This window comes from Petaurus breviceps, unplaced genomic scaffold, assembly GCF_028583685.1.
Source record: "Petaurus breviceps papuanus isolate PSGF00001 unplaced genomic scaffold, PetGlider_PUasm1.0 91041, whole genome shotgun sequence".
NCBI classification, from domain to species: domain Eukaryota; kingdom Metazoa; phylum Chordata; class Mammalia; order Diprotodontia; family Petauridae; genus Petaurus; species Petaurus breviceps.
In genome coordinates, this window is record NW_027187400.1 from 23,830,388 (window position 1) to 23,847,906 (window position 17,519).

Here is a 17,519-nt window from a genome sequence, read left to right on the forward strand (position 1 = left end):
GGAAGAGCCTTTGGTCAGGGAAGCAGAGTTGGAGGAGGTAGGGGTGGGGGTCACCGACTCCGGAGCCAGACTGCCCCTGCCGTGTGTGTATGTGTGTGTGTGTGTGTGTGTGTGTGTGTGTGTGTGTGTGTGTGCTAGCTATGGGTGGGGGAGGAACGTCTCTGAAACTGTCACCCACTAACCTGCTCGTCATTACATGGGGGTGTGGTTTCCTGTTCTGATCGCCCGCCTTGACCCCTCCCTCTTCCAGGGTCCTCCTTGCCATGGTTTTGGCCCCTCTTTCCAAGACTAGGGCAGTCGCAGTAAGCTCCTCAAAAAGAGCCTGCTGTAGACCCAGGCACTGGTCTGGGCAGCAAACAGAGGGCATTTTTCAAGGATTTGGTTGGCCCTTTTTTTTTCTTTCCTCTGAAATATAAGGATGTGCAATTTTTTTGGTTTCAATTTAGCATTGGAGAATTTTATAATTTAGTAATTAAAATCTCTGATAGGCTTTAGAAATTGCGGCTAATTGAATTTAATGGGAAGATGATTTTCAATTTTATTTGATTACCGGGACCCCTGGCATCGGTATTTATGGGAAAAAAATGGGGAATGTGCTGTGTGGGCTAAGATGGTATAATTGAATTAGGGATAATCGGATTTCTCCGTCATGAATTTCACTATAATTTTCCTATAATTTTCCATTAGATATCTAGTTTACAAATATTCACAAAGAAATGAAGCTCTTTCGGAATGGAGATTGCTGGCTAACAGGATTAAGGGCCCGATCGCTGGGCTGTGCCAGCCCCGGCTCCTACCATAATGCAATCCTTGTGTCTGCCTCACACTTAAAGTGGCCTGCAGCCCCTCGTTCCCCGCCTGATCTGTGGACCCGTCTCTGCCAACGCTTCCTCTTCCTCTCTTCCCTCTCTATCCACTCTCTACCCCCTTTCTTGACACTTCCGGAGGTAGCATTGCTTCCCCATCCCAAGATTCCCCATTGCGGCTCACCCCCAGAATCAGACATGCAAGGCCAAGGTTGTGAGCTTTAGTCCCTGGGAGAGTGGGAAAGAGACTTGGATTTAGAGTCACTGGTCTGTGCCTTGGTTTCCTTGTCTGTAAATGAGAAGGTCAGACTAGAAGACCTCTGTGGCTCTCTTTTTTTTCCCCCACCCACAGCACTGTCCATAGGAAATTGAGGTATGGGCACACACCTTTTCTCTGGCACCCTCATCCTCTCTGCCAGTGGTGAGTGCCCATACACGGACACATACACATTCACACATCCCACAACCCAGTGCACACGCTCCCACACAGGTGCTAACATGCTTGTACACAGTAGCTCACAGGCAGTTTTCTGCCCAGGCTCCCATGCCCCAGCCCGGACAACTTCGAAGGGAACCAGTTTATTGGGATCTTGGGGTGGGGTGTGAGAACAAAAGAGGCTTTGTTCCACTTTATGTGAAAGTTACAAATTCAAAACTGAGAGCAGATAAATCGGGAGATACCCTGGTGTGTAAACAGGCTGTGGAGTGAGAAGGCCCCGGGCTCGGGAGGGAGGGTGAGTGGGCAAACTCTGGGGGTGCCGGGTGAAATGGAGCCAATACCAGCAGCTGAGCTGGGGAAAGTTTCCCAGGGACTGGCTGGTGTGGCTACCCAAGTGGGTGGGCTTGGGTCAACACCCATGTTTCTGTATATCCCTGATTCCTCCCACTGGTTGGCCTGAGACTTGGGGGTCTGCAGGGGTGGAAAGGCCCTGTGGTTCTGGCCATGGCCCCAGGATAAGGAAGGCCAGCATTGGGTTTGGGATCTGTAGAGCCCTCTTGTCTGATTAGACAGAGGCACTGATCCCCTTATATGGAGACAGGACCTCAAGGTAGGAGACTCTTGTCCAACGCTACATCTTGAGACTGTTGTGTCCCCATTAAACCATGAGTTTCTTCAGGTCAGGGGACGCCTTTGTGTTTGTTTTTTTTAGAGGAGAGGGGTTTTCTTTGTCTCTTCAGATCTTTGCATAGCACCTAGTACATAAGTCCTTATCAGAAATGCTTATTGACTAGGTCTGACCGCAGAGCAGGGCTTCCCAGAGAACAGATTTGAGAAGTGAATCTGGTCTGACTCTCATTTTACAGATTAGAAAACGGAGGCCTAAATGGAAGTGGCTTGCCCGGAGTCACAGTGATAGTAAATGACAGAGGTGAAATTTGAACCCAAAACCTCAGACTCCAAATCCAGCCTTCCATCATGGTGCTCTCGGAGGAAGGGGTGGGTGGCCTTGGGCTGTGGCTTCAGGGGGTTCCTTGTTCTTGGGTCCCTCCCTCAGTAGTTCAGCCCTGAGATCATGATTATTTCGTCTTTTTTTCTGCATATAAATATATTAAACTGGCCCCATATTAATGTCATGGAATGGCTAATTCCCGCCCCTCCTCCAGAGATTCTCCCCCCCCCCTTTTTAGTCATAGAACAGATCCCCGAGCAGACAAGGTCAAATCCATCCAGCTCTCAGCCCCTGTCTCCCTAGAGCTTCAGGCCGAGCCCACCCCATATCTCCCTTGGGGCCTTGGCTAGAGGACGGGCCTAGAAACAGCGAGTGGAAATTGCAGAGACATAGACTTGGGCTTGACGAAAGGAAGGACTTCCTGACAGAGCTCTCTAGAAAGGTTGGGGTCCCCTCCCCAGGCAGCCTCCAAGGGTGCTGGGTTCCTTCCCTGGAGGCCTCCAGGCAAAGGCCGGATGACCTCTGGGGTCTGACTGTCCTTCCCTCCATCCCCCAGAAGTGAAGCAGAAATCAGATCTGAGTTCAGATTTAGCCTTGGTGACTTCATACTGTTGTCTTGGGCAGATTCCTTCTCTCTGCGGTGGGATCAGTATGCTCATCTGTAAAATGAAGTTGTTATCTGGCCATTTTTTTTAGTTCTTTTCAATTCTTTGTGACCCCTTTGTGGGTTTTTTTTTTTGGGGGGGGGGAAGATACTGGAGTGGTTTGCCACTTCCTTCTCCAGCCCATTTTCACCAATGAGGAAACTGAGGCATACAGGGTGAAGGGACTTTCCCAGTTAGGAAGTGTCTGAAGCCACATCTGAACTCAGGAAGATGAGTCTTCCTAACTCCAGGCCAGGCACTCTGTGCACTGGGCAAAATGTGCCAAAAGGAATGACTGAGTCATAGATTTAGAGGTCATGCATGAAGGCCAGGCCCCTCATTTAATGTTTATAAGTCACTGTATCTATTTTACATGAATTTATAATCAATCCCTTCCATTGCTTTCCCCAACTGGACAGAAAAGAAAAAGGAAACCCTCGTCATAAACGTGCTTCCTTTGAACAAAACACACCCCGCATTGTCCGAGCCCCAAGATGTAAGCTCACCACTTCTCTGCCAGGAGGCAAAGGCCTTATTTCATCTTCCCCTCATTTAAAGACTAGGCAGCTAAGACCCAGAGACATTAAGTGATTTGCTCAGGGACACACAGCAGTAAGTATCTGAGGCGTTATTTGAACTCGGGTCTGGACTTCAAGCCTAATGTGCCATTATCTAGTCTCTGGCTCTTTCTGTCTGTGTGTGTCTCTTTCTATCTCCCTCCCTCCCTCCCTCCCTCTCTCTGTCTTCCCTCCTCTCTTCTTCTTTCCTCCCATCTTCTCTGTCTCTCAGTCTCTCAAGTCTCCCTCCATCTCCCTCTCTCTCTCCATCTCTCTCTCTCTCTGTCTCTCTCTGTCTCTGTCTGTCTCTCTGTGTCTGTCTCTGTGTCTGTCTCTCTCTGTCTCTGTCTCTCTGTCTCCCTGTCTGTCTCTCTCTCTCCTCCTTGCACCTCTCCCTTGCAGACAAATATCTTCCTAGCACTAAACCTTCTCAAGGGCCCTGTACTACTGCAGAGTTAATCATCTTGGCCCCATCAGAGCAACTGGGATGGAAGATCCTTGTGTCCTTCCGACTCCCTGACTAGAGAAGGTCCCTCTCCCCTGCCCCCACCACATAGTATCAGAAGATAAGTCAGTCAGGTTAAGCAGATTCTGTACTAATCACTGAAGATACAAAGAAAGGCCAAGGCCGGTCCCTGCCCTCGGGGGCTCCCAGTCTAATGGGGGGACAACACGCATGTGAATCTACACAGAAAACTTATATACATACAGAAGTTTCTTTAAAGCTGGGAAGGAAGGACTTTATAGGACATTTAGTCCAACTCCATCATTTATAGATAAGGAAACTGAGACTCAGAAAAGAGAAGTCATTCATCCCAGATCGAGTAAGTCAGGGATTTGAATACGGATCTTCGGATTTCACAGGCAGTACATTTGGACGGGCTCCCTTGTGAAACCCGGGAGAGCACCCCAGTCCATCCTGGCACAGAGGACGTGTTTGAGAAATGCTTGCTGCTTGATTGATGTGTCTCTACAATCCAATGAGCATTTAGTAGGCACCTACGTTGGGCATCCAAAGACAGAATGGCCTTTGACATTAAAAAGCTTATATTCTAGTGGGGGTACAACCTTTAAACAAAGAAGTTAAAGTGTGGGGGTCTTTTTTCGAGAAAGGGGAGCTAAGGGGATCAGCAAAGGTTTCCAGTGGACAGGACCAAATGAGCTGAGCCTTGAATGAAGACAGGACAGACAGCATACCAGGCCTGGGGGACAGCCAATGCAAGATCATGGAGTCAGGAGATAAGAGTTGGTAACAGCGTAGGCCAGTCTGGCTCAAATGTAGGGTGCATAAAGGGGAGTAAAGTGAAATAATGAAATGAATGAAATAAATTAAAGGAATAAATAAAATGGAGGAATGGGGTAAGGGGAGCCTGGAAAGGTCAGCTGGCATCGGAATTCAAAGGACTTTAAATGCCAAAGTGAGTATTTCATATGTTATCCTAGAGGGAAGAATGAGCCATAGAAAGTTCTTGAGCAGTCAATAGTAAATAAGTATTTATTAAGTGCCTTCTGTATACTAGACCCTGTGCTAAGTGCTAGGGAATCCAGAAAAGGCAAAAGACAGCCCCTGCCCTCCAGGAGCTTACAGTCTAATGGGGGAGACAAGAAGTAAACAACTGCATGCAGACAAATGCAGGATCAATAGGGAATAATCAACAGAGGGAAGACACTAGAATCACACTAGACAGGCTCCCTGTAGAAGGTGAGATTTTGTCTGGGACCTGAAGGAATCCAGGAAAGCAACATGATAAGACTTGTGTTTCATGAAGGTGATTTCATAAGATTATAGACTTAGGGTTGGAAGGGGCCTTAGATACCATGAATCCAGCCCTCTCCTTTTTACAGATGAGGAAACTGAGGCACAGAGAGGAAGTGACTTGCCCAGAGTTACACAATTCCCAAGTGTCTGAGACAAGATCAGAGATAAGAGCCCACACCTGTACACCACACTCTTTCTCTGGCCACTCTCCATGCACATATTTCTCTCTAGAATCACCCTTTCCGCTCAACACATCTCCATCTCTACTTTCTCTTTACATTTGGGCAAGCTTCCTGGATGTTCTTGGCCCAAGGGGCTTGGGAGAGAGAATTACTTGTCCCGTGTATGTGTCTTTGGGGGCATTGAGTTCTTGAATCAGGGTGTCCAGGTTCCTGGTGCCCAACGATAAACAGAAGTATGTTTGCATGTCTTTGTGTGTGTGTGTGTGTGTGTGTGTGTGTGTGTGTGTAAAAGCCTGGCATTGAGGAATCCTCTTGCTAGGGTGCTGTCTGTCTGGGGTCTTACTGTTGTGACCAGGGAGCAGATAAATAATTACAAGTATCAGGGGCGGCTAGGTGTCGAAGTGAATGGAGCACCAGCCCTGGAGTCAGGAGGGCCTGAGTTCAAATCCGGCCTCAGACACTTAATGCTTACTAGCTGTGTGATCTTGGGCAAGTCACTTATCCCCAAATGCCCTGCTTTCCCCCCTCTAAAAAGCAAAATAATAATAATAATAACAAGTGTCTCTGTAGCCCTGGTTCACAGTTGCTCCCTACCCCAGCCTATTCATAGAATCTTAGAATTTAGGGCTGGGAGAGATCATATCAACTCCCTCTTGTCACAGAAAAGGAAACAGAGGCCCAGAAAAGGGAAGCAATTTGCCTGAGTCTTGTCCCAACAGCAGGATTGGGGCCTCCTCTTACCCTGGCCCTTGGGCACCTCCTCCCCCCTTGACTCTTTCTCTAGTAAACCGAGCTAAGGCACCTGCTGGAGGAAGTCAGGGAGCCAGGTGACATCGAGTCAGGGAGAGATGGTATGTACAGAGACAATGAGACTCCAGGGGTGGGGCTCCAGGGATCTGGGATTCCGAGCAAAACTGTTTGGAACAGAAGAAATTGGGGACATGGGGAGGGGCAGGGGGGAAGGAAAGAGAAAATAATCGGGAAAATGTAGGAGAAAGAGTGGATTGTAATTCTCCAACGCCCTTGCCCCAAGGCTTCTCTGGGCACCTCCCTTTACAAAATATAAATAAAAGTAAATTGCAAAAATAGGCCAACGCCATCTCCCTTGGAGGCTGCCTCAGCAAGAACCCAGGGAGGCTGAACCCTGAGCCTTAACCCTGTGAGAATAGGTGTAACAACAGAGGAAAGGGAGAGAGGGAGGGAAAGAGTTCCTTCCCCCTGGTCCCACGTCCCCAAAAGGGCAGATCACCAGTCAGCCTCAGTTTCCTCATCTGTAAAATGAGGGGGTTGGACTAGGTGGCATCTTCCAGCTCTGACACTCTTCTCTCTGATTCAGCCCCTGCAAGAGTAAACTTTTTTTAAAGCAGGAAGTGTTTGATTTATGATTTTGCATTCCCCCCAAATTTAGCACTGTGCTCAGTATATGGTGAATGCTTCATAAACGCCGAGTGATCGATTGCATTCTGTTAAATAAGCATTTATTAAGCACCCACTATTTACCATTTACTCTGTGTTAGGTGATAGGGATACAAAAATAAAACAATTCCTTCCCTCAAGCAGCTTCTATGGGGGGGGGGGCACAGTGTGTATGAAGTAAATGCAAAGAGTAGGAAAAGCAAATCTGTATGTATATACACACCCACACACACATACATGCACTTATATATAACACACACAAAGATATATACATACATATAAATAATTTTGAACTTATAGGTAAGTTCATAGGTAAGCCACTATCCTACCTTTACAAAAACAAACCCCCTGCCCCTCCCAGTTCTCAGTCTCTGATTCTCTGATGTGAAGCGCTGCCCTCTCCACTGGTCCTCGGGAGGCTCCCTGGAGACAAGGGGAGGGCCTTCCAGGGAAGGGCATCAAGGGCCCAGCGATTGCCTCCCTTCCCTTCCATCTCTGGCCCCGGGGATGACCAGGGATGCAGAGCCAGAGGCTTTTGCCCACGGACAGACACAGCAGGGACCTCCAAGATGGGGAGTGGGGATAAGTGGGAAGGGTTAGCAAAAGGAACCAGTTCCCTTCTCCCCAGAGAATCTGGAGGAGGGAGGAGAGGACAATATAGTCTGGTCCTGTGATGAGATAGAAGAGATAGGAAATCAAGCCTGATGGTTGCATCAGCTGAAGGGCGTGTTCCTCACCTCAGATGACAGTGGGAGCTCAGTTCAAAAGGGGCATCGGGAGACTGGAGGAGACCCGCCGGGTTTGGGGACTGGGGACTTGGTGCCAGCAGTGAGGAGGATACAGGGACTGGATCAGGCATCGTGTGTGTGTGTGTGTGTGTGTGTGTGAACAGGGAGCACAGAAGGAATCTCTTCTCAAATGCCTTTCTTACATGTTCAGACTGTAATGTGTGTATAGATGGAAGGGTATTTGGGGGGACTTGCACCATCTCAGTTTTCTTAGGGCAGAGAAAGTGAGCATACACCAGAAAACATCTATAGAGAGAGGAGAGCTGAGGAGGTCCCCTGCCCACTCTTCCCTCCCTAGCCCCTGATAGATGGGCTGCACCAAGAGACACTGTGTGAAGGAGTCTAGGAAAGAGGGACAGAGATCAGAGGGTGTAGTGTCCTACAGTGTAAGAAACTGCATTGAGAGGCAGATGTGGGTTCAGATTCTGACTGACACTCACTACCTTAGGCAAGTCCCTTAGTCTCTCAGGTTTGTCAGCTGTAAAATGAGAGGAGATTCCACTTGAGGTCCTATGACATGCCCCTTACCAGAGCAGGGCCAGGGATTCCCTTAGGTCTTTTCGGGGGCAAGGGGAGAGGGAAAAAAAGTAAAGGGACCAGGAACTCCTGCCCAGCATTCTCTTTGACTGGTCAGCTAGCACTAGGTCAGAAGCCCCTGGGAGTAAAAGGGCTAGGCCTGGTTGACCCATTCTGGTTCTAATGGGCTCCATCCCTCTCTGGTCAAATCCTACAAGATAGGAGGTGGGGGTTGGTAGTGCAGGGACCTCCTATCAAGGTTTATTGCAGAAAGAAACAGCTTAGTACAGTGGAGAGTCAGGCTGTCCGTTCAAATCCTCCCTCCCTCACCGAGCCACCTAACCCTCTCTTGACTCAGTTTACCTATCTGTAAAACAAGGGAGTTGGACTTCTTGGCTTCCAAGGTCCTTTTTCAATGCTGGATCTTTGATCCCGTGAAAAAGCCAGAAATCCTGATTGTGTCAGCCTGGGTCAGAAGGAGGGAGCTTCCTTTAGGCCACTCTATGGTGATAGATGCCCCGGGAACCATTGTCCCCCCCCCCCCCCCAATCTGCTCCAAATACTTCTTGCCGTGGTACATAAGGCAAAGGTTTGTTTTAAGGAGAAAGAGGCTTCCTTGCGTGTTTACTCGGCACACCCTGCTCTACCGCCCTGGGATTCTTTTCTTCTCCGAACCAAAAAAGCAACAGCAACCAAAAAGACAAAGAAAGAGGAAATTCTGAGTAAGGAAATTAAAAAAGAAAAAAACAACCCAAACAAAAACCCCTTTATGCCCAAATAACCCCGAGCCTTCGGGGAGGGCCGGAAACTGGGGAGAGAGGACAGGCGAGCGAGAATGCCTGCAGCGCGGAACTGGGGTGCTGCGTGTGGGACCGTGCCCCCGCGTGTGCGCCAAGACACGAACACACACACGCGCGTGTCACTCGCGGGAACACGCTCTCGCCGCTCTGTTCATTCATTCCCCTCCCAGCACACGCGCGCCCCACTCGGCTCCGGCGTCAACGGCGCGTGCACTCACACGCACATCCAGCAGTCACACTTCGGGGCACACTCGCGCTCCAGGTGTGGGTCGCCCCGCTCCGCGCCCTCACCGAGCCCGGCTCTCTCCAGTCCCTGACACTGACACCTGCGCCCGGGCGCTGGCCCCGCGCCGCGATCTTCGGAGACGGGGGGGAAAAGTTTGCATCTGCTCCCCCCCTGCCATCGCGGCCGCCGGGCGCAGGAGCCGGAGATCTCCCTTGGCCGGTCCCGGTTCCTCCTGTCCCTAGGCAGGGGCCGGAGGGGAGCGGGGGAGGCCAGGAAACGGCCAGGGGCGCACAGGGTGGAGAGGCGAGGACCTCACCCCAGCCCGGAGGGAGCCAGCCGTGTGGGGCTCAGCTTGGAGATGCTGCCCTTGGCCGGCCAGAGGAGTCAGCCCACTGCACGCGCACGCACGCACACACACACACACACACACACACAGGGACAGTGAATCAGAGTGCGGCCGCAAGTGTCTGTGTGTCCGTGGTTAGGGGGTCGTGTGTGCACTTGGGTAATTGTGTATCTCTAGGTTTGCAACCCTGCCCTCTTACCCCTGCTGGCCGTGCGCGCGCGCGCGTCTGTGGTTAGTGTATCAGTGCTTGTGGGTGCGTTTCGCGTGGGAGAGCGTCCCGGTGCTCTCCACCCCCCCACCAGGAACCCCGGTCGCGCCCGCCGGGTCCTAGCCCCCTGTCCCTCGGACTGGGTTTTCTTTGCGCCTCCCGCCCCTGCTCGCTCTCCCGTGCTCCGGGCGAGGAGTCTCCGCCTCCCTTCTCCCAGAGTCAAAGGTTTGGGAAATCACGGAGCCAATAAGACCAGCCGCCTGCCAGCGGGCCCTGATAGGGCGGTCCGGGGCTGAGAGTGTGTGTGTGTATGTGTGTGTGTGTGTGTGTGTGTGTGTGTGTGTGTGTGTGCGCGAGTGTGTGTGTATGTGCGTGTGTGTGCGCGCGCGTCTTTTGGGGTTGTGCGTGTGTGCGCGTGTGTGTGTGTGTCTGTGTGTGTGTGTGTGTGTTTGCACCGAGAGCTCCGAAGCTCATTCACTTTCAGCATCTCTTGGAGGCGGCGATTCAGGAGCGAGCGCCCGGGGAGAGAGAGGGGAGAGAGAGCGCAGAGAGAGCCCGAGCGAGCCCGGGCCCGGCCGGAGCCTGCGAGCCTCTGATCTTTCACCTGCCCCTGGGCCGGCGCTGGGCAAGGCCGGGAGGAGGCGGCGCCAAGGCCGGCCCTGCCAATCATCTCCTCTCCTGGCAGCGCCCCCGGCGCCCCCCCTCCCTGCCCTTCTCCTCCTCCTCCTCCTCCTCCTCCCCCCCCCTCCTCTTCCCCTCCTCCTCCTCCTCCTCCTCCTCCTCCCCAGCTCCACTCCCTCCTGCCAAACTGTTAGCCCGAGTGTTACCGTCAGGCGCAATGACATCAGGGTTTTAAAACAACTTGTTATTCGGGGAGTAATCAGTTGCAATTAGGCATTAATTAAGTATTATGAAAGTTGATTATTTAAGTGAATTCGGCTTTCGACTCTCCGACTATGGTGAGTATGGGGGGCGCCGGGGGAGGGGGTTTGGGGCTGCTGCGGATGCTCGGATTTCGTCCTTTGCCTCGGCAGGGACGGAGGGGGAGAAGCGGGGAGGGGGCCCGGCTTGGGGCTGGACCTGGGTCGGTCGGACTCTGTGTGTGTGTGTGTGTGGTGTGTGTGTCGGCGTGTGAGTGTGTGTGCACGCGCCTCTCTCCGTCCTTCTCCCTGCCCTGCCGGCCCCCAAAAGACTAGGATTGTCTATCTATAAATAGTTTCTCTTTTACTTTAATAAACTCGCCAGCACAGCTGAGCAGAGCTTGACGTTTGCAATGTCGGGGTGTGCGAACCAGAGAGAAGGAAAGAAACTTTTCTCCTTCTCTTTCACCCTCGCCGTCTCTCTCCTTCTCCCCCAGCCCCCCAGAGATTTATCTTTCGGTAGGGGTGGGACGGGCGGGCGGGAGGGGAGGTTGGGGTGGAGGAGGAGAAATGGGGCAGGGGAGCCCAGGTGGAGGGGGGAGAGAACTTCAAGAAATGACACTGAACGGACTCTTTTTCTTCTTTTTCTGGGCGTTCCCTGAAGAGTTTGGAACCAAAGAGAGAAACATGGATCTTGGTACAGGTACTGGCCCGTGGGAACCCGGGGGGGGGGGGGGAGAGAGAGACTTTCACTTTTCTTTCGGCTCTTTTACGGAAGTTATTATTTTTAGCCCAATGAGGTGGCAGCTGAGAAGAGGGGGCGGGGAGGGGGGCAGCCGGCTGGGAGAGGGTCGGTGGCTCCTTTCACACACTCGCCTTCTCTGGCTTCAGAGAATTATTATTATTTATTGCCTCTTCGGGAACTCTGACTAATTTGATGCTTGTCATTATGAAAGAAGTAGGGAAGAGGGACCTGGAGGCACCCAGAGAGAAGAGTTTGGGTTTTTTCGTGGGGTTTTCTAAAAATCCTGTTGTGTGAATGTTTTTCTTTCTTTCTGGGTTTTTTTTTTTCCTCTGTGCCTCACTCATGGGGTGTGTGTTTTTATTTTTTCAGTGGGGGGGTGGTTGACTTTTTGAAAGCAGCGTCCTGTTGGGAAAGGTGGTTGGGCTGGTTTCGGGAGACTGTCTCAGAGTAAAGGAATTTAATTTATTTGGGACAAGGCTGTGTCGGATGATCAAGCTAGTTATTATGGCTAATGAGTATTTTTCACCTGAGAATCCGTGGGATGGCATGAGGCTGTTATCAGTTCAAAGTGTGGTGCCCAAGACCATATCTCCCCACCACCCACCTTTTCCACCCTTCCTGTTGGAGGACCAGGCCTAAGCCCCAGATGGACCTCTGACTCTAGGTCCAGGTTGAGAACAGTGGTAGCCGGGGACAGATTTTGCCCTGGGATTTCAGTTTTAATTTAATTCAGAGTTTATCAGCAACTCCTACCTGGGGATACAGCCCTGGACAGGTTGGGGTTGGAGTTCTCTATCATTGAGTTACTAGCCTAGCCCTTTAGACCTAGGGGAAAAACAAGCAGTCTTCTTCCCTTATCCATAATTTCAATTACTCCCCCAAAGTGTAATAAACGGGTCGATTATCGTCATGGCCCAACCTTTGAACCTTCTCTTTTATTTTGGAAAAGGATATATGTGTGTGTAGATGTAATATCTGAGCTGCGTACATATGTGTAAAGGATATGTTCAAGTACAGCCAAGTGTGTATGTGTGTACATGTGGGAATGTATCTTTAATAGGCCCCGAATTAAAAGATTTATTTGTCCAGGGGATTCTGGTCTTGCTCCCCAGGGCTCGTAATGTATGACCTCTGTAGGGTCAAAGAGTATTGTGGGTGGGGGTGGAGTGTGTATAAAGGGGGATGGCTGTGGAGAAGGGGGGGTGCATTTAAAGAGTTTAAAAGTTGTCCCCACCCCCTATGACGTCTGATCTTTACTTAACTTGGTATCAAGGTGCCCCAGGGCCTCAAGGAGGGAAGAAGGCAGCACCCCCTACTGGGCAAAGCTTGGCAAAAGTGTCCAGAGCCTCCAGTTCCCTGCCTCTGTCCTCCCACGGGGACCCAGCCTGCCTCCAAACCCTAATCAGGTGTCTGATCTGTTCCCTCCTGCCCCGCCCCCTTTCTTCGGAAATGGGCCCCCACCCAGCCGGGCCAAGGGGCTGACATCCAGCCCTGCCTACCTGGTGCAGGCTCCCACACGCAGGCAGGCGGGCACGTGGGGCAGCCAGGAATTACTCACTGGGCCAGGCAGGGCTTTCCTCCTCCTCCTCCTCCTCCTCCTCCTCCTCCCCCCCCCCCAGCAGGGTGCCAGCTGGGGCTGCTGCCCCAACCCTGGTGGAGGCCAGTTCCTCCAGGTCTGTTGTGGGGGAGACTCCCCTGGGTGGGGAGAGGAACTCCGTGACCCCATCCTAGAAGGAGGGCTGGCTTGGGAAAGGAGGAGGAGGAGGAGAAACTTCCTAGGCAGCCCAACAGAGGGGTGGGCGGCAGGAGTGTGTAGGGGCATCTCAATCCTCTTTGCCCCAGGATGAATCACTCTGCCCTTTACTCCCGTGGTGGGGGGGCAGGCTCTGGAAACTTTTCCTCGAAGTTAGGAAGGGCCTCTGAGGTCACCTCAGCCCTCTCTTAGCTGGAGCAGGGCCTTCCTGGCGGGGCCCAGATGCTGGGCTCCAGCCACTCTGTTGGGGAGGCCTAAAGTGCCAGGGTTCTAGCTATCCCCCTCTCCCCCAGCCCCCAGAGGAAAGCCAGCTGGTTAGGCCACCTCTACCTCTCCTTCTGATTCGCAGTCACACCTCCCAAATGCGGGGGAGACCCAAACATGTCTCTTTTTCCGCCTTAATCAAAGCAACAAAAGAGGTTGCTTCCTCTGAGATGCGTTCTAGGTCGTCTCAGTCTTCTCTGAGCTCATTTTCAGGGTATCGTTCAGGCCATTCAGTTACCCAGTCTCAACTACATTGTCAGTCCAAAGCAAGTTGTTTCTGCTCAGGCTGGGAACTTTGGCTGGGTAGAGTGTAAGTGTCTTGAGGCTAGGACTGGTGCCAGCCTAAAAGCTTCCACTGGCATCTTCATCAGAGGACTGTTTCCTAAAGATTGTTGAAAGATCTTAGTCTGTCTCACGAATCACAAAAGGAGGGGACCAGAAGGGACCTTAGACCCATGTACCCCAGGCCTCCAGGCTCAGAAGGACGTGGGCCACAGGCTGCCCCAAACCCTTTTGTAGGTTCCCTACAGGACCGTGACACCCAATGGTGGGGGGCAGAGACAGGATTAAGGCTTCTCTAGATAAGTTGAACAACACTCCTCCACTGTTCAAGACCGTGTGGACCCTTTCCCCCCACCACAGTTCAGGAAAGGGCTGGATCAATCTGGACGTCTTGAGCAATAAAAAATGCCGATGTCGTCCTAATTCACCAGGCCCCGAGATGACAGCAAATTTACATTTTTTAATTAAACTAGCAGCCAGTTTTTATGAGAGGGGGTTGGGTTATGCAAATCAAATGGTTGTGTATGGAAGATTAGGAGAGTTTGGGAATAAATTCCACAAATGCTAATAAAAAAAGAGAGAGAGAGAGAGAGAGAAGGAAGAGAGAGGAAGAGAAGAGGACATAGTTCCATTAGGCTCTTTTAGAGTGATTTCCCTTGGGGGAGGGAACTAGGAAGGAGGAGGGGTAGAGGGAGTATGCTTTCAGACATAGGTAAATCCATTGTTCAACTGGGGCAGCTGATCTCTTGGATCAGGCCCCCGAAGGTCTTATTCCTAGGATCTAGACAAACCTGGAGCGGAATGATCATCTGAGTCCAGAGAAGAAACACACAGGTTATCAGGGTTTCTGTTACCGCCCCTTGGGGAACTTGAGAGGATGGGATGGGCAGAGGGTATGAAGGTTTCGACTCTGTCAGTACAGGAACACAGAATCTTAACCCAAGGTCTCTGTGGCAATACCCGTGTGCATGCAGTGGGCCCCAAAGAGGGTTCCCAGCGATCCAGGGTGGGCTCTGGGCAAACACGATCCAACAGAGAGTAGGGGGAGATTTCGAAGGGAAACAGCAAGTCATAAGACAAGGAGAGATAGTAAGAGAAGGAAGGAGAGGGCCCGCCCAGAGGTTGACATCATTTTGTTCCAGCCAAGGTGGGTGTTATGAGTCAATCTTGGGAATCAGAAAATCAGAACTTTAGCACTGAAAGAGACTGGTGCCAGGTGCTGGGCTGGGCTTGATCATCTGTCACTGAGGCACTGAAAGCACCCCTTCGAGATCACCTAAGTCAGCTTCTTCTCCCCACAGATGAGAAAACTGAGGCCCCAGGTCACCCAGGTAGCAGTGAGAATCTCCTATACTTCAGTGCCTTCTATTAGTGTCTAGTCTTTAGGTGGGAAAGGACAGAAAGGCAGAAGAGAGGTGGGAGATACACATCGGGAGGAAATTTTAATTTTCCCCATCCTGTTTCTTGGAGGGACATTTCCCAGGAGCTGTAAACATGGTGGGCAGGTAGTGAGATGCCAGGGCTGTCATCAGGGGAGGAGCCAAGAACTCTGCACCACCCAGTGCAGATGGTGTCTGAAGGCCTGAGATTATGCATACGTGTTACTATCTTCAACCAATTTGGTGACTGTGGGCTGAGAGTGACCAATCGTGCCTGGCTTCCTTGGGGCCTCAGCCTGCATCCCTGTCTAACTTCACCATTTGCAAAATGCTCTGTGTGAGACCGATAATTTAAGCATCAATATCCTTGTATTTCAGATGAGGAAACTGAGGTCTATGAAATTGATGGCTAGTAAGGAGGAGAGCTAAAACCTGAACGCCAGGTGTCATGATGCCAAATCTAGTATTTTCCCCCAGACCATCCACCTTCTCGAACAAGACAAGAAGAAAGATTCCTAGGGGATTGTTTCAGGGTGGTCTGGGGACCTGGTGGCCACAGAGATGAACATGTTGCCCATTTCTCTCCTTTTCCTCCAGATGTCTCAATCCCTTCCTGCCTTCTCATACCCCCTTCTGCTAGGTTTAGGTGGGACCACTGCAGACAGGCTGGACACTAGGATTCCTAACACACAGTTGGCACCAGGCATCTACCTTTCCAGGAAGGTTCCTAGGAGAGGGGCCAAAGAGCTGTGACCCAGTACCACACTCAGGAGAGCTTGGGAGGTGGGCACCAGCTGGCTTCTCTCCTCCCTGCTCCAGAGAGAATGGCATGGAAAGCTAATGTAATATGGACGTCCGAGCCACAACCTCCCCCCCCACCCCCTCCTCCAACACCACAAGGGATCCTGGCCCACTTCCAAAGCTAGAGTTTTATGATGGAAAATGGAATAAGGGGAGGCACCTTTGGGAGGCTGAGTCACTACAGCATCATCTCCTAATTAAGACCACTGCCTCCCTTTGAGGCAGCCAGCCTACTTCTAGGGGCAGAGTGGAATAGAGCTGACCTCTCCTCTCCTCTCCTCCTTGGACCCAGCCAACGCAGGGCTCTTGGGAGGGCAGAACCCCATCTCCTTTTCGCCTCCACCCTGATTCCTGGGGTCATTGGAAGGGGGATGGTGCTGTGCATTTAAAGTTCTCCCCCAGTCGGTTTCCAAGCAGTGACCACCTGGACCTCTGAGGGAAGGAAGTTGTTCCATGGTAATTAGTATCTGAGAGTCCCCCAGGCATGGGCTGTCCCCTAAAGCATCAGCAGCTGTTTGGGAGTAGCTGGGCCTAGTGAGAATAGGAAATAGGGAAAGGAAGAGCTAGTCTCAGAGATATGAGGGGGGGGGGGGGATACCAGGCTATGAGGACAGACTTCTATCTATCCTCACCTGGATTAAGTTTCAAAGGTGTCTCCTGGGCAGAGTAGACCCCCCAGCAAGAACAGGCCTCTTCGGGCTTCAGATTGATCGGGGTGCCATTTTCCTAGTCAGTTGCTACCTTCCTCTGTCCTTGTAGCTACATCTCTCAACCCCCATAAATGAGAGCCTAGTGGCAAGATAACTTTCAGAGCTGTAAAATGGGCATAATACCAGCCAGCTTGTCTTAAGGGTGAGGCAAAACCCTTGTAAATCTTTAAGCCCTGTAGAACTGTGTGTTCCATTTTATTAGGAAGCCATGGTCCATCAGCTTTTCAAAATTAGGGTCTTTCAGTCTTCCCCTGCAAGGGCCAAGGACCTAAGAGATTTCCTTCTCTCTCCTGGTCTCTACCTCCCAGCGTCCTTTAAATCCCACCTTCTACAAGGAAGCCTTTCCTCACCCCTCTTAAGCCTAGTGTTTTGTCTCTCACTTTATTTCCTGTTCTTCCTGTATTGAGCTTGTTGGTATATATTTGTTTACATGTTGTCTCCCCCATTTGATGGTAAGCTCCCTGAGGGCAAGGATTGTTCTTGGCTTCTTTGTATCTCCGGTGGTTAGTGTAGTGCCTGGCCTGTAGTAGGTACTTTATAAATGTTTCTTGTCTGACTGAATAGCGTTGTTTTTTAAACCAACCCCTCATTTTGTAGAGGAGGAAATTGAGGCCCAGAAAAACTAGAGGACTTGTCCAGGGAGTAGAAGCAAATCAGGGTTCTCTCTGTTAGGTTGTGCTGCCTCCTTGTCCCTAGGTGAAAGTCCTGGTCCATTTGTGTGCCTTTTGAGAGACAGTAGGGTACAGTGGATAGAGCCTTGGATTGGAGAAGGAGGAAGACCTGAATTCCTAGGCCGCCTAAGACGCTTACTAGCCACATGTCCCTGGGCAGGTCACCTTCCTTCCCTAGACAACTTCTCTATCTGGAAATGAGGGGATTGGGCACAATGACCTATTTCATAGTGAAGAGGAAAAGACTATCTATAGCCATGTTTACAGATATAGATAAATATACCTATATATGCATTTTATACATTTATGTATGCATGCATATATGCATGTATACAGATGGATGGATAAACAGATTGATAACATAGATAGATAGATAGATAGATAGATAGATAGATAGATAGATAGATAGATAGAT

The 17,519-nt window shown here is 51.0% G+C and overlaps 1 protein-coding gene across 2 annotated transcripts in view; it reads left to right on the top strand.

The window, feature by feature from the left end:
- CASZ1 (castor zinc finger 1) overlaps nucleotides 1–17,519 on the top strand; it is a 245,884-nt gene that overhangs the window by 134,778 nt on the left and 93,587 nt on the right. Inside the window, exons 1-2 of one of the 2 annotated variants that reach the window (XM_069078946.1) lie at nucleotides 9,924–10,598; nucleotides 11,164–11,202. In XM_069078946.1, coding sequence (XP_068935047.1) covers nucleotides 10,550–10,598; nucleotides 11,164–11,202 — 88 coding nt within the window. In that variant the 5' untranslated portion in view covers nucleotides 9,924–10,549. Of the gene's footprint in view, nucleotides 1–9,923; nucleotides 10,599–11,163; nucleotides 11,203–17,519 lie in introns of those variants that run through there. The other variant, XM_069078947.1, reaches the window with a different exon arrangement.